The 16,611-nt window shown below is 41.6% G+C and overlaps 2 protein-coding genes across 2 annotated transcripts in view; both read right to left on the bottom strand.

The window, feature by feature from the left end:
- The window catches only part of LOC134677476 (uncharacterized), a 343,898-nt gene that overhangs the window by 297,206 nt on the left and 30,081 nt on the right, over nucleotides 1-16,611 (bottom strand). The gene's annotated exons all lie outside the window — the stretch shown is intronic.
- Nucleotides 1,311-16,544, bottom strand: LOC134677347 (spermine oxidase-like). The gene is made up of 12 exons (XM_063535782.1): nucleotides 16,495-16,544; nucleotides 13,344-13,435; nucleotides 12,379-12,460; nucleotides 11,750-11,950; nucleotides 10,724-10,827; nucleotides 9,625-9,737; nucleotides 8,604-8,782; nucleotides 6,831-6,959; nucleotides 5,941-6,082; nucleotides 4,217-4,326; nucleotides 2,443-2,677; nucleotides 1,311-1,385 (listed from the first exon to the last, which is right to left on the bottom strand). Exons 1-12 carry the CDS (start codon nucleotides 16,542-16,544, stop codon nucleotides 1,311-1,313), a joined length of 1,512 nt encoding a protein of 503 aa, XP_063391852.1.

Below are 16,611 nucleotides of genomic sequence, written 5' to 3'. Positions count from 1 at the left end.
CAGCAACAATATGCGCCATCGCCTTATGTGGTTCATATTTTCATATGAATTTTGACTTTTGTAAACGGATGGGCGTCGACGGACTATATAAATTGGTCAAGCAGATCTTGTCAGTAGAAAAAGGCGGTAAATTTCAAAAATGTATGTGTTTTAATTTAAGTGTCTAATTTCAAGTGACATTTTAGCATTTTTTTTAGCATGTTTCAAAAAACTTTTGCATAATTTTGGCATTATCTAGACATTAGTCTAGCATTTTTTCAAAATACGAGTTGGCAACACTGACCTACCTGCAGTCTGCACGTAATCGTTTTATTTAGATAACGAGGCATGCATGCATTTGCATGGAGTTTAGGATTCCGTGCCGCAAAATATAATTGCGGTTGTCGTAAATCTATAGGTACTATCTATAGACCTCGTTAGTAAAATTTTATTTCATTTCATTTATTTAAAACCACATGCAAGTTTACAGTGCAGAACCAAAACACTTACACATTAATTACATTTTTAACATTAAAATATTTAAAAATTATATACATTCAATAAAAATTATACTTAACGACAAGAGGGCGTTGAACGATATATGTAGGTACCGTAAAACGGGGTGAGTAGGTTTCGCGGGGAGAGTTGGGTTATGAATGGGGAGAGAAGGTTTGAGAGGGGGGTGAGAAGGGATGTTAAGGCTACTGCTACAAAAATAATGTATTCCAATTTAAAATGGGGCTACAGTAATACGCATAATAAAAAAAATCGATCCAACAATCTTCCAAAATCACCTTTGTATGAAAACCCTCTCACCCCAAATACGAGGCACTACGGGGTGAGGTGGGTTTTCCTCTTTATCGTCAAAGTTATGAAATGGAACTACCCAAAATAAAATACAAACGTCCGAACCACTATAATACACTATTCAGTTTACACATGTAAAAATAAAATTTTATCGAAGTTTAAAAGTCAAATTTCACCCAACTCACCCCATTTTACGGTACATGCCTAAGTACAATTATTTATGGGACAGCCATAACTTTTTTTGCGATCTGGGGATTGGTCCCATCACTACAACTTATAAAACAAAGTTCCCCGCCGCGTCTGTCCGTTTGTATGTTTGCTCGCGATAAACTCAAAAACTACTGAACGGATTTTCATGCGGGTTTCACGTATCAATAGAGTGATTCTTGAGAAAGGTTTAGGTGTATAATTTGTTAACCCGTGCGAAGCCGGGGCGGCTCGCTAGTATTTAAATAATATTAATGGTTTGAAATAAAAATGCACTCAGAAGGACTAATAATAACCCTAGTAGCATTTTGAGTTGGCTATTTGTTGGGCCAACGTCCACTTTTAGTTGGCCAACCGTGTGGCTTGTCACCCCAAAAAATAGGATAAATAGTCTGAAATAAAAATGCACTCAGAAAGACAAATAATAATAATTTATGTCGGCTGGTCGTAATGAGAACAGAATTAGTTATTATAGTAGTGTACCCTATGATGGGCGTGGAACCAGTAATGGGACAATAAACCACAAATCCTGTAAAATAAGTGTCTAAAAGTAGTTTATAAACACTGCCTGTATATTATCATAAATAAGAGTCCTAGAGCTGTTTCAGTTTGAATTTTTATTAAATTTGGTTGTTATTTAAGAAATTGGCGTCAACCTAAAAGTTGTCGTGTCACTGAAAAAAAATACCACTAAGAATTCTTAACAACTTCGCTAAGAGAGGTGAGTTAATTTATTAAATTTTAATTAATTAATACTTGATGAAAACTAAAATGTGTTTTGTTAATTGCATTTACCATGAGATAAGGTATACAACATACTATGTTGTGAGTCCACAGGTGTAAAAAAATAGTGGTATTTGGCCCAATCCCATTATAGGAGCTGTAAAACTGCATACCTCCTATAATGGGAAATTTACATAATGATGCTTGCCATGCCATCATTTCATGTTTAAACAATACAGAAGTAAAATGTAGTTACGAAATATGTCAACCAGGAGGTATGCTCGGACTTCGGATAAATTAATATCGTTTTTTAGTGTGGGTCAAATCTTGGTAGCCGAGTTTGAGCCACTTTCCCGTTTTCCGATTGAGTTGAAATTTTGTATTCGTAATTAAATATGCAAATTGGATGATAATGCAATATTATGATAACATGGACCAGATCTGATGACCTATTTCAATATTTTATACTGATAGAGTAGTGTCCATTACTGGGGGGCCCATTACTGGAGCTTTGGTGTCCATGACTGGCGAAAAATAGCATAGTTTTAATTTGTTAAGTATGTGGAAACTCATTGCAGTATCTTTGATACAACACGCCTGAAACATGAAAGACGGGTAGGACTTTCATCTTTCAATACGCTAAGCGGTAGACCATTCACATGTATTAGGGAAATATCACAAATACTCCAAATTCCCTCTTAAATGTCCCATGACTGGTGCTGTTACTATATAGGTTTTATTGACCAATCGCATGGCCTCCCTGTATCCAGTCTCACTGGCGCCGTGAACAGTGCCAAAATGGCGTCGATTTGTGGCCTCGCCAGCGAATAGGACTCGCGGGGCCCCCGACGAGTCCGTGAGCGGCCTCGCGAGCCAATCTCGAGCATCAGGGTACTGAGGAGTGAGGGTGTTGTCAAAAGTGTAGCTCCCGCGGGTGTATGGGTTCGAGTACCAGGTTGTTCTGAAAAAAAAGTAGGTACCTAGATAAAGAACCGTAAAAAGGGGTGAGTAGGTTTCGCGGGGAGAGTTGGGTTATGAATGGGGAGAGAAGGTTTGAGAGAGGGGTGAGAAGGGATTTTAAGGCTACTGCTACAAAAATAATGTATTCCAATTTAAAATGGAGCTGTAGTAATACGCATAATAAAAAAAAACGATCCAACAATCTTCCAAAATCACCTTTGTATGAAAACCCTCTCACCCCAAATACGAGGCACTACGGGGTGAGGTGGGTTTTCCTCTTTATCGTCAAAATTATGAAATGGAACTACCCAAAATAAAATAAAAATACAAACGTCCGGAAAACTTATTATGTACCTATATACACCATTCAGTTTTCATATGTAAAAATAAAATGTTATCGAGGTTTGAATTTCAGTTTTGACCCTACTCACCCCATTTTACGGAACTGCTTTAGATATTTCTGTGGCCTAGTCGTTAGTGACCCTGCCTACGAAGTTGGAGGTTCCGGGTTTGAATCCTGGTAAATAGAATAAGTAATAGTACTACCGTACAGAAAGGACACTTCCTACAGAACCGAAGTCTGACAGCGATACTGGGGGCTATTCATAAATTACGTCATTTCAAATTAGCGGGGGGGGGGGGGGTCTGGACATCGAATGCTGGTAGCATGACGTAGGAGGAAACGGGGTGATTTTTGGATGATTTTAGGGGGGGGGGGTCCAAAATCGTCAAATATCGATGACGTAATTTATGGACAGCCCCCTGGGTCGAATCATGATATCCCTTTCTAATTTATGGCACTACCCCTTTCGACTATTTAGGGTTGTCAAAATTCAAGTAATTATCTTATCTATGGTCGTGCACGCAAAGGGACGTCATGTTGTGTCAACCCTAATAATTGCTCGGAGCAATGCTGAGTCGAACGGAGTCGAGTTTGGCCGAAGTCAGGAGTGTCTCCCCAGAGGCCTCGGCCCGGCCTAGCGTGAGGCATCCTTTACAGCAGCGGTCGGCAACCCGCGGCCCTCAACCTCTCGCTTGCGGCCCACGAGCCTCCCTGGCTATTTTGTTTGTATGTAACATTGACAAACGACAATGACTGCTAAAATCACAAATATTACCAAAGTGCGGCCCGCGTTAACTTCGTTAACTACTATATATGTGGCCCTTAGCTGCTAAAAGGTTGCCGACCGCTGCTTTACAGGGACTACCGGAGTAGCGAGGGTCCGGATAAGCGAGGCTCACTTGTATAATCTTGCTGTTACATAAATAAATAAATATCAGGGGACATTTTACATAGATCAACCTAGCCCAAAACTAAGCAAGGCTTGTACTGTGGCTGCTAGGCGATGATATACATACTTATATAGATAATAAATACATACGTACGTATACACATAGAAAACACCCATAACTCAGGAAGTCAGGAACAAATAATTGTGTTCACCACACAAATAAATGCCCTTACCGGGATTCGAACCCAGGATCATTGGCTTCACAGGGCCACTACCCACAAGGCCAGACCGGTCGTCAAAATACATACCGTAGAATAGCGGTAGGCTCCGGCACAGTAACCTTCAAGGTATCACCCATGAACCTCTGCAGTAGGGCTACGCATTTCGTTTTCACAGTGTCTTCTGAAAGTGTCTCCACCTGCCGACCAAATATATTGTTAGGGTGTAACCAAAGGGTAAAAACGGGATCCTATTACTAAGACTTTGCTGTACGTTTGTCTGTCTGCCTGTCTGTCCGTCTGTCTGTCTGTCCGTTTGTCTGTCACCAGGCTGTATCTCATTATTTATTTAATCGTATGGCATGCATGATTAGGCAATCAGAGAACAGCTTTGAGGTTGTTAAGCCAGGCAACTACGTCGGGTGTCAGGGCATCCAGATCCTCAGCTGGGCCAGGATAGGAGTGAAGAGGGCAGCGCCGTAATATGTGCTCAGTGGTTTGTTCTTCTTCGCCGCACTCGCAGAGGGGAGATTCCTTCCAGCCCCACTTATGTTGGAAATAATTACAGCGGCCGTGACCTGTTCTCAACCTATTTAGACGGCACCAGATCTTACGAGGTAGGTGAAACCCTTTTGGTTTTATCGTCGGGTCTGAAAGATAGGGTGTGTCTTTTCCAGCCGTAGCAGTAGACCAGTCAGTCTTCCACCTATCCGAGATGTTGAAAATGTTGAAATTGCTTAGGCCTGGCGCCATAGCACAGGGTGGGTTTCGAGAGACCAACCGTTGTGGAGGAGGGTGGCAGAACTCTTGATGTACTGGTAGCGTTGGGTTTTTCAAAATCTTCTCCACTTCTCTCTTCAAAGCATGAGCGCGACGGAGATGAGGCGGCGCTACGTGACTTAGTACTGGCAGCCAGTGGGCCGGAGTAGATTTAATAGTACCAGAGATGCATCGCATGGTCTCGTTCAGCTTGACGTCCACTTTGTTGATATGTGCACTACCTAGCCATACAGGTGCGCAGTACTCGGCCGCAGAGTACACAAGCGCGATACCCGAAGTGCGTAAGCAATCCGCCGAAGCTCCCCAGCTGGTGCCACAGAGTTTATGGAGGAGATTATTTCTCGTTGCTACCTTTTGCGAGAGCTTGGTTAGATGTTGCTTATAGGTAAGGGACCTATCCAGCGTAACACCGAGATAAGTTGGGCAGGGATTGTACTTGAGTGCTTCTTTATTCAGGTAAACAGTTGGATGATAGCTGGCCATCTGGTTGTATAGATGAAAACAGGAGACTTCAGTCTTACTTTGGCTGGGTATAAGTCGCCACGCGCTAAAGTATGCTGTCAGAGCTTCTAAGTCCGATGACAGTGTTTGGGCACCAGATTCAAAATCTTTGCTCTGTGAGATAAGTGCGATGTCATCGGCATATATAAACTTTGTAGCTTCTGTATGCGGAAGATTGCTGTATCTCATGAACCGTGATAAACAGACAGAATTTCAACTGTCTAGAAATTCTCTGTCTGTCTGTCTATCACCAGGTTGTATCTCATGAACCGTGATACCTAGACAGTTGAAATTTTCACAGAATGTGTATGACTATCTGACTTGTGCTGATGACACGCCTGCCGTGTCATCAATGTTTTTTACGTGTGGCGTATGACACGGGAGGAGTGTCATCATAGTCTATGGCGCATGGCATGGCTGCCGTGTCATGAAATGATTGTTCCGCGCCACAGCCAAAAGTTTTTGAAAATGGAACACGCAACGAATCGGTTAACTTGGCGTACTTAGTTTGTAAGAATTTTTTATCACTCTACCTCCTTCGCAATATTTCCACTGATCCACAAAGTTAAAGTGTTACTGGACCCCATAGGTCGAGAGGCTCCCACAACTTTCGTGGTCCAGAGGTCCAAGGCAGGCACTTTCTTCCTATCTGCTTCTTTCCATATGAATAAAAACCTGGAAGAAACTACATTAGTACCTACGGCTACTGATGTGCCGTTGTAAAGTTTTCATAATTGCGAAATTTCAATGGGAAAAATTCGGAAACTTCTCATATTTTCGTACGGGAATCGAACTATTCAACTTCCAAGGAAATTTTCCTTTTTTCCTGTATAATTATTAGAAAAACTGCACATGTACCTACAAGTACAAGAAAATGACGAAAAAAAAACTTCAATAAAAAATAATTGGGAATTTTCTTTTAAGAGTAAGAAATACGTATAAAGCCGAAAAATGAATAAAGAGTTATATACTTAATATCAATTTTTTTTTTGTATTTTCCCCACGACATTTACCTAACATTACTAACTTTAACGGTAGGTCTAAGTATATATATAGGTTACTGTCTATTTAAAATGTTACTAAGGGGCTGTCCATAAAATACGTCATCGATTTTCGACCACCCCCCCCCCTAAAATCATCCAAAAATCATGCTTCGAATGACCCCGTTTCCTCCTACGTCATGCTACCATCATCCGATGTCCAGACCTCCCCCCTAATTTGAAATGACGTAATTTATGAATAGCCCCTAACAAATTGTGGATCGCTTTTGGTCAAAATTATTTTTTTATTTATTTTTACATAACAAATACGTGGGCGATACTGAAAGTTTCTGGATTCTGATATATGAGACGACTTATTTTTTCTAAGTGGCCAGTCCAGGAATTTTCAGTATGCCCTAAGTAAGTATACGGCTTCAACAAACCTCGAGATGTTCTGCGTCCACCAGGGCTGGTCGAACGCCAGGACCACTTTATCCAACACTCCCATGCTAATCTTGTTTATGGCTGTCTGTTTGTCCTCGGGCAGCGGCGGTGAGAATAGCGTTGATTTTCTGAAAAAAAAAGCTTTATTTTTTCAGAAATTCAGAGCCTAATTATGTAAATGTCTATGGCGACTTAATAAATTCAAAATTTACTAATATTGTCCATGGCACCTGTCTTTTTATATATACTCTGTTATCATCATCATCATCATCTCAGCCTATATACATCCCACTACTGGGCACAGGCCTCGTCTCGAGCGCGAGAGGGCTTGGGCTATAGTCCCCACGCTAGCCCAATGCGGATTGGGGACTTCACATACACCTTTGAATTTCTTCGCAGATGTATGCAGGTTTCCTCACGATGTTTTCCTTCACCGAAAAGCGACTGGTAAATATCAAATGATATTTCGTACATAAGTTCCGAAAAACTCATTGGTACGAGCCGGGGTTTGAACCCGCAACCTCCGGATTGCAAGTCGCACGCTCTTACCGCTAGGCCACCAGCGCTCTCTCTGTATCTTTAGTTATTTAAATGAAAGTAAACAAATAATTTGTAAATTTTCGGCTAGTTTAAACCATCATCTTATTGATGTGACAGGCCAATGATGATGACAAATCCGCCTGGATCTGTCATTGTCAGGCCGACTTATTTGATCGTGTAATGTTTTCATCTACCCTCAACTGGCTTAACGAGCCATTTGAGGGTAGATTTTGATTACTTTAATTTTAAATAAGTAGGTACCTAAAGTTACAGACTATAGAAAAATGTGTACGGCCCCATTGGTCCCGGATGTGAATTTATTAATTAACTATGGAGATTCAGGCCGCGTAGCCAAGATGCCGATCGCTTACGCTCCGTAGCGATCGAAACGCAACTGTCACTGTCGCACTTATATTACATATATGGAAGAGTGATAGGGAGACATAATGCTTTTCGTTGTCGAAGCGATAGCGATTGTAACCTTGGCTAGGCCGGCAGTTTCCGAATGGATGACTCACGCTGGAACGGCCCGGGTACGGGCCGAAGCAACCGACACCTCACTATCTAGTATGACAAGTGACCGATGATCACGTGATGCTTTCTATAGAAAACGAAGTGTCGAATGCCTTGGACTCGGACCCGCCTATCTAAAGAATGACTGTCGTTAGACCGGGCCGGAGGGCTATAACCGCGAAAATCGAAGTTCGCAAATTGCGGGAAATTTTCTCTGTCACTCTAGTTACGCCTTCATTGGAGTGAAGGAGAAAGATCCCCGCAATTTTTTTTATTCTTTTCCTAATTCATATATTTCTTAAGATTCTGAATTGTATAAGTATTTCTATATTTCTTGACATTGTATCTCACTTTTTTGACATTTTTAGTGATGGCTGTATTTTTTTTTTGTGTATAGCTTTTTGACATTTTAGTGACGTTTTGTATTTTTTTTTAGTGTATGTTCCTAATATAATATATTATACTACCTAATGTAAGTTAGCATGTAAAAACTTTTCAAACACAATACTGTATTGTTCATGAAATAAAGAATTGAGAATTGAGAATTTGCGAATTTCGGTTTTCACGGCAGCCCCTTAGAGCTTTTCTATGTGACAGGCGATCACGTGATGATATCCACAGAAAACGATGCGCCGGAAGCTCTGGGCGTAACGTGAGTCATCATGAACGTGTCATCCTTTTAGTTTCATTTCCAGCTGTTAGCAACTTAGCACACTTACTTGTCCTTGAGAACCCCGAGGGACACGGTGACTATGACGTTATCGGCCTCGTATAAGCTGCCGTCGCTACACTCAACGATGACGCACTCCGTGGGGTGCTGCGGCGCTCTAATGACCTTGACTTCCGTGTTCAGCTTCAAGTCCAAGTTTGGTAGACCTGGGCCGCCTTTGTACGTGTTCTGAAATTTAACGTACTCGCTTACAAAATCACTGGTCGATCCTAAGTCATTTGTACATACGTTCAGAAAATTTATAAAAGTCTTTTCTCTCCTCGAATTTTAATTACTGTTGGTGACTTAGGGTCGGTTGCACCAAACTGTTGGTATCGTTAAAGAGTTCGCTAAATTTTTAATATTTTTATGTATGGAAAGTTTCATAGTAAAGGGCGCGCCGGCTGACGTTGAGCAGTCTGTCAAATGTGGTTGGTGTTGGTGGAATAATGTGTACATATATCGCACACACCTATCTGACCTATCCCAGCGTCGTATTTTGCTATTTGTTTTACCAATGTATTTGTTGGGTACAGAAAAAACCAGGCAAGTGCGAGTCAGACTCGCGCACGAAGGGTTCCGTACCATAATGCAAAAAAACAAACAAGAAAAAAGCAAAAAAAAACGGTCACCCATCCAAGTACTGACCACTCCCGACGTTGCTAAACTTTGGTCAAAAATCACGTTTGTTGTATGGGAGCCCCATTTAAATCTTTATTTTATTCTGTTTTTAGTATTTGTTGTTATAGCGGCAACAGAAATACATCATCTGTGAAAATTTCAACTGTCTAGCTATCACGGTTCGTGAGATACAGCCTGGTGACAGACGGACGGACGGACGGACAGCGAAGTCTTAGTAATAGGGTCCCGTTTTACGCTTTGGGTACGGAACCCTAAAAACAAACTACAGCCTAAATTTTTAATTTGTATATACCCACTTCGTAGGTCCGTCTTTTGATAGAATAAGATGACGCGAGTGCATAGAGCTTTTGTAAGGTGTATGAATGTTCCCTCGAATTACGCGAACCTACCAGCATGATGTCAAAGAAAGTCTTGTAGCCATGCCGATGCCAGCTCAAGCTCTGGTCCCCCTCTAGATCTTCGTAGTCACCCCCAGTAGTTACCTCGTTCCAGTCGCTGGAACCTGTTTAGTGGGTTAATAGTTTAGTAGAATATATTTTACGACTGTTACTGAAAAATTAAACCGATGGTGGCCAGTGGCGTAGCGTTAACAGTGTTGCCAACTTGGCATAAATGATGCCACATCTGGCATATTTTCACTCGCTTTGATTTTCGTGGGGACTATAGTCCAAGCCCTCTCGCGCATGAGAGGAGGCCTGTGCCCAGCAGTGGGACGTATGATGATGATGATGATGATGCTCGGAGTAGGCAATTTTTAGCTCGTGTTATTAGAGTATAGCTGATCTACTGTTTGGTGCACCCTTAGATGGCTCACGTACCCTAAGTGGGACGTATATAGGCTGAATTATTATTATATTATTATCTCTTTATTCATTTTTCTTCTTAAGTTAGGTTAATTATAATATGAATATTAAAGTGAAATATAAAAACACTTACAAAACAATAAAAAATACATATAAACACATTATAAAAAACCTAACCTAGGTTGCCGCCTATATTATTATTATTATTAAATATCAAGTTGTATCCAGACGAGACAATTTTTCGCCAATCTGATGAAATTCTCCGATCGAACAAGGCCGTACAGACGCAAATACCAATTTGATTCCCCGATCACATCAGCAGGTGCGGACACAAAAATGCCAATTTTCATAGTAGAATGCAAATTGGTGATTTAATTTGTGTACGTGTAGACGCTAGATGACATTGACCAATTATTTTCCTGAACAAATCGACTGATTTCATCAGTCCCGTCAGGATACCCCTTCAAGCAACAAGCTACATCAAGAGTATCAAGGTGTATTTTTTTTTTTTATTATGAATGGGCTTACGCATGGCCACAGACTAGCCGAGGCGTAGACGTGGCCTACGATGGAGCGAGCTCGCCCAGAAGGTGCCTGTTCACTCTAGATCAAATCGCGAATCTAGATGTAGATCAAATCGCGATGATTATTTACTATCCAGAGTTTTTATTATTTACTTACTTACCTTCCAAGTTATTTACCATCAGCTCGACGAACGACAGTATCCCTGATATGAAGTCTTGGTCCTTAAGTAGATCCGGCCTGTTCTTCGTGATATCCTCCAATATTCTACAAATAATGACATATATTACATACCTACCTATACTTATAGTTATTTGTGCTTAGAGTGCAAAGTTCGTTGTTACTACGGGCATGCTTGGCTCACTCCGCGCGAGCGTCGCTACAAGTACATATGACCCACACTAATTTTGGTGTCTAGCAGTATAGCCTCCTCCACACTCGTGCGCGAATCGCGGCGCGAAGCCGCGAACGCGAGTGTGGCGTCGATTTTCGCAGACAGCGAAATCGACTCCACACTCGCGTTCGCGGATTCGCCCGCGATTCACGCGCATAGTCTGGAGGGGGCTTATTAGTTGCCCAAAGAGTATTGTAATTTGTAATATATGCCGCGCACCGCTACGGAACGGACGCCTGAGCGGTTACCGCGAAAACCGAAATTCGCAAATTGCGGGGATCTTTCTCTTTTACTCCAATGAAGGCGTAATTAGAGTGACAGAGAAAAATCCCCGCAATTTGCGAACTTCGATTTTCGTGGTTATAGGCCTGCTCGCGCTTGCACCACCTATAATATAAAATTTATTACATTAATTTAATATAATTATAGCGGTCATATCTGTCGTAATAGACGTGTCGGCGGCCGATCGTAAGATCAGGCATATCATGAAATTCCTAGGCATATCCCTGACTCTATGGCGCCCCGCTACGCGGGGCTCCTATTTCGGGGCGGCTTGCCCTTCGGGCATCTGAAGCAACCTAACGAACCTATCCTAATTATATATTGGTTTAATGTGACTATCGCCAAATCATTACACAGCAACATTACGATCTGCCTGATCTTACGATCGGCCGCCGACAAACGCATTTTGTTAGTGTGTACCTTTTGTACCTAGTAGGTACCAACTATTTGGTATTATTATTTATACATTGACATGTCTTCTTGTTTTTTCCATCCATGATGAAAGCTACTCACTTCCCGGTGGTGAAATTCCCCTGTGCCTCCGGTGGATCCGGCCCATCATCGAATCTGTGTTCAGCCAGTTGGCTGATCAGCTGCGAATCTGCTGGTGTTCCATCAGAGTAGTAAACCAGCTTGCTCCAGTCTTGAGGAATGATGGTAACATTGTGTTGTTGCGCTGCGGCGTATGTGCGGCTATTTTTGGTGCCTAGGACCCTGGAGAAAAAGTTTCCGATCCGCGACCGATCAATTAGCCGCATAGACAAGACATGTGTGCAGAAATTTTGATAGCCCACGCAGTGCAAGTGACTTCTGTGAAATAATGACGTATAAATAACACTTGCACTGCATGGGCTATCAAAATCGCTACAGACTTTTCTTGGTCTAACTCTAGAGGCTTTGAACTTTTTGAAAGGGACATCTTACCATAAGTGGCGGCGTAAGGCCAAAATTTAAGCAAGGTACATTTTGCGAGGTCCTCTGGTGGCCGAATTATGCATAAACCATTGAGGCGCGAGGCCACTTCGGACCGCGAGGCCGTATATAGGCGTATATATATAGGTGCGAACCACGTGCGACGTATTGGCTCCCTGTCACACTTACGTACAAATTTACAAGTGCGACAGAGAAGGCCTTCTGCTTACCATTCACCACCCAGCTCCACAAGGCCGTCTCCGAACGCCACAGTGTGCACCCTGCCGCCGATACGGCCCTGCGCCTCTATACCTAAGATATAATATAATAACAATTATGTATATTAAAATAGGGTTATTATAACAGTTTAATTTTTTATTTTTAAATGCACCACCTATAAAAAGGCTGTATCTTTAGGTATTTAAATAAAAGTAAACAAATGTACCCTCAAATGGCTCCTTAAGCCAGTTGAGGGTAGATGAAAACATTATACGATCAAATGATGTAGGTTAAAGTCAGGTCGTTCAGTGACTGATCCAGACGGTTTTGTAATTGGTTTATTAACGAATAAATGTTACACCTACCCGAAACTGTACAAATTATTTGTTTACTTTTAACAAACAAACAAACAAATTATTTATTTTGAATACCTAAAGATACAGAGTAATGTAAAATTATTTTCTGTTTTGCCTTAAGGATGACTCACGTTAGACCGGGCCGTGTCCGGGCCGGTGCTTCCGGCGCATCGTTTTCTATGGAAAGCATCACGTGATCACCTGTCATGTCATAGAAAAGTAAGCGCCAGAAGCTCCGGCCCGGACACGGCCCGGTCAAACGTGAATCATCTTTTAAGGTTTATGATATTAAGTTCACCTTTTATAAGTACATCTTTTTTTTGTGCAGTCATCATCATCATCATCATAACTTAAGAGCTTTGCTCTTGTCGGTGGAGCAATCACCAATCATTTCTTTCTTGTGCCAGTCTTTTAATTTCCACATACGATGCATTAATTTTTATTTGGCTGAGATAAGTGATTCTAGGTCTCCCTTCTTCTCTTGTCTTTTCAATCCTGCCTTCCAGGATATTTAGGAAAAAGTTATCATGCCGTATAAGGTGTCCTAACATCACGCCTCTCCTATTTCTTATTGCATTTAACAAGCATCGCTTTGTACAGTAAAGGAAATAAATTCTTACCTAAGACCCGGCGTCCAGTGCGCGCTAGGGTAGATGCTGCTGTCACACCCGCTGAGCCCAGACCCACCACTATGGTATCGTAGCGTGCCGGGCTAGAAGAGATTGAGATTGAGATTGAGATATTTATTGATAAAATTATAAATAATTTTACACGTCACACAGCAGAATATATACATAGTTATCACTTATTTAAGTTATTAGTTACAATGACATCAGCAGTTCTCAACATAAATTCACTTATTGTATAACAAGCTAAACTAATTAACATTTTCTTAAGTTTACTTACAAATATTGCCTCACTAGCTGAGTTAATGACCTCTTTCGGAAGTGTGTTGTAAATTTTTACACCCATGACACCGAGTGACTTCCGAGCCTTGGCCAGTCGGCAGCGCGGGACCAGCAGGAGGTGCTCGCCGCGCGTGTTGCGACCGTGGCTCTGCCCACGAGTTGTATATAGCCCCAGATTAGACCTTACATATTTGCAGGCTGTTAGTATATAAACACATGGCAGCGTAAGTATTTTGTGTTCTATAAATAATGACTGCGCTGGATAATCATAGGGTTTCTTTGAAATTATCCTAAGGGCACGTTTTTGTAATCTAAATAGTCTATTGCATTCAGCTGCAGTAGCCCATAGTTCTACACCTTGAGTTAAAATTGAGTGGAAGTACCCATAGTATGCTATTCTGAGGTTTTGAGGCGTTAGAGATGGCGCGAGTCTAGAAAGGGCGAAGCACGCCGACGCTAGCCTGTCAGAGACCACATCTATATGGGGGGTCCAGGTTAGTCCCGAGTCTATAGTAAAACCCAGATATTTTGCTTTCTCGACCTGGGGGAGTTTTACATTGTTTACGACTATATCTAGTGGACATATACCAGTTTTACGAAGTTGAAAATGCATAATATTTGTTTTTTCAATATTAAGAAGCATGCCGTTAGACGAGAACCACTTGGCAATGTTATTAATTACTTTATGAGTTTTTATTTTTAAGTTGTTAAAATTATCTGCATTAACTATTATGCACGTGTCATCTGCGAACATAATATATTCAGGCTCAGGGCACGCCGTCATAATGTCGTTAACTAGTATCAAAAAAAGGTTATTGCCCATCATCGATCCCTGCGGTACCGCACAAGCCCCTACGGGTTCGAGGTTCGACTTCACGCCCAGAACGCTAGTGCTTTGTTGTCGATTGCTGAGAAAAGAGGCGATCGTGTTGAGAAAGCTACCCTCAAAGCCGTAGCGTGCCAGTTTCGAGAGGAGCAATGAGTGATCGATCATCTCGAAGGCGCGCGAAAGGTCACAGAATATAGCTGCGACCTGCCGCCCGCCCTCGAGATGCACCATCACTCGCGCGACCACATCGCGCGCCGCGTCCGTCGTCGAACGACCTGTCTGGTAGGCATACTGTTGGCTATTTAAAAGATTATTTGATGTAATATGATTCATCATTCGCGTACTTAATAGGCGCTCAAAGACCTTGGATATCGTAGGTATAAGGGATATCGGCCTGTAGAATTTAGGTATATGCATTTCACCCTTGCCCTTATAGATGGGCTGAATTTTAACTAATTTTAACGTGTCAGGATATACACCCGCATTAACACATTTATTAAATACAAAAAGCAGTAGGGATAGGACATTCGGTGGGAGGAGATCAATGACATAGGTCGTCATATCATTGATGTCCTTAGATTGTTTACGTTTAATGGCCTTACATGTCTTCACCATTTCCTCAAGAGTGAACGGTTTAAATAAGAAAGCAGATGGTACCTGTGGCAGATATCTGTCGAGATATGCGAGTGCATCATCTAGGCACGGGCGCGAGTCATTGTTCGTGTGAGTGTAGTAGTGGTTAAGCTGGGCAGCGGCAGCCGCGGCGCGCGCAGCCTCGCAGTCGCCCGGCGCACGGCTCACGAGCACGTCCAGGGGTCCGCTCCTGCTGCTACTGCGCCGGCATGTCTCTGACGAGATGACGCTCCACATAGCCCGACAAACACTGCCACCTGTACTACACACTATTTTGCTATTTATAAAGTCTACACGGTCATTACGTAAAGTAGCCCAATACGCTGTTTCCAATTTTAATAAGATCGAATGTAACTCGATGTCATTAGGTTGTTTAGATAATTTAACTTTAGTTGCACGCAATTTATGGCGTAGATTACGTAAGAGGTCATTCACCCATGTGTTTACAATCTTTTTAATAGGTTGTTTTCGCTTAGGAAAGTGAATATCATAATAGTGTTTAAGAATATTCATTACTGATGTAGTTATTTTATTGGGGCATTGATTTTTTAATAAAACGCAATCCCAGTCATATAACTCGAGACTCTGAGTAAAATTGTATTTGTTTTGACTTGAAAAAATTTGTTTACTTATGTACTTAATAGGAGAATCTGAATGATTAATATTTATAATGACATTTACACTTAAGTGATCAGACAGGTACATTTCTTTACAAGATACATCACAAATCATGCTCTTGTGTAAAAGAAGAAAAAGTATCCTCAGATGTAATATAATTCCTGGACTCTTTCGCTTGCTGGGGTATCTATATTAGAGATGCACCGGATATTCGGTTACTATCCGGTATCCGGCCATTATTATAGTATCCGGCCAATTACTGGATAGTGACCTACTATCCGGCCGGATACCGGATAGTAACCTTGCTTAGTATAGTTCCTGCGGCCGAATATCCGGTGGCCAGATACCAGATAATCGGCCGATGGGCAGGCCTGATATCCGGTATCCGGCCAAACAACTATCCGTTGCATCTCTAATCTATATATTTACACGAGGAGGTAAACAACAACTTTGCCTCCTTGTAAAACCAATAATTATCTGAACTATGTCTTTGCGTATGAGTATTGGATAAAAATACTGAAAAGAATGATGGGTGCTATAGCTATAGGGCCTGGGGCCTTGGGCGCCAAAGACTACAAATCCGCCATTGCATACTCTTTAGTATATTTATATAAAGTTGGTTAAGCAGATCTTGTCAGTACAAAAAGACGACAAATTTGAAAAATGTAGGCGCGAAAGGATATCATCTCATAGAAAATTTGAATTACGCACCTTTTTCTACTGATAGGATTTGCTTGACCATCTATAATTTTGTAAGATAGAACAATTATGAAATAACATTACCCATCTGCAACGACGACACCAATCACACACAAGAATATTCTTAGCTTCATGTTTACAAAATATAAGACTAGCACGCAAGTCTAGTACCTGGGCACTTATCTACTGAATGACTTTATG

This window comes from Cydia fagiglandana, chromosome 26 (assembly GCF_963556715.1).
Source record: "Cydia fagiglandana chromosome 26, ilCydFagi1.1, whole genome shotgun sequence".
Classification (NCBI taxonomy): Eukaryota; Metazoa; Arthropoda; class Insecta; order Lepidoptera; family Tortricidae; genus Cydia; species Cydia fagiglandana.
This window is presented reverse-complemented; position numbering and strand designations above follow the sequence as displayed.

What these genes read in the sequence shown, in the direction of transcription:
- LOC134677347 (XM_063535782.1), bottom strand. Translation starts at nt 16,544, where the DNA reads ATGAAGCTAAGAATATTCTTGTGTGTGATTGGTGTCGTCGTTGCAGAT. An exon ending in CACTGGACGCCGGGTCTTAG is followed by an intron (nt 12,461 to 13,343) that starts GTAAGAATTTAT and finishes ATTATATCTTAG; the next exon opens with GTATAGAGGCGCAGGGCCGT. An exon ending in GTGGAAATATTGCGAAGGAG is followed by an intron (nt 4,327 to 5,940) that starts GTAGAGTGATAA and finishes TTTGGTCGGCAG; the next exon opens with GTGGAGACACTTTCAGAAGA.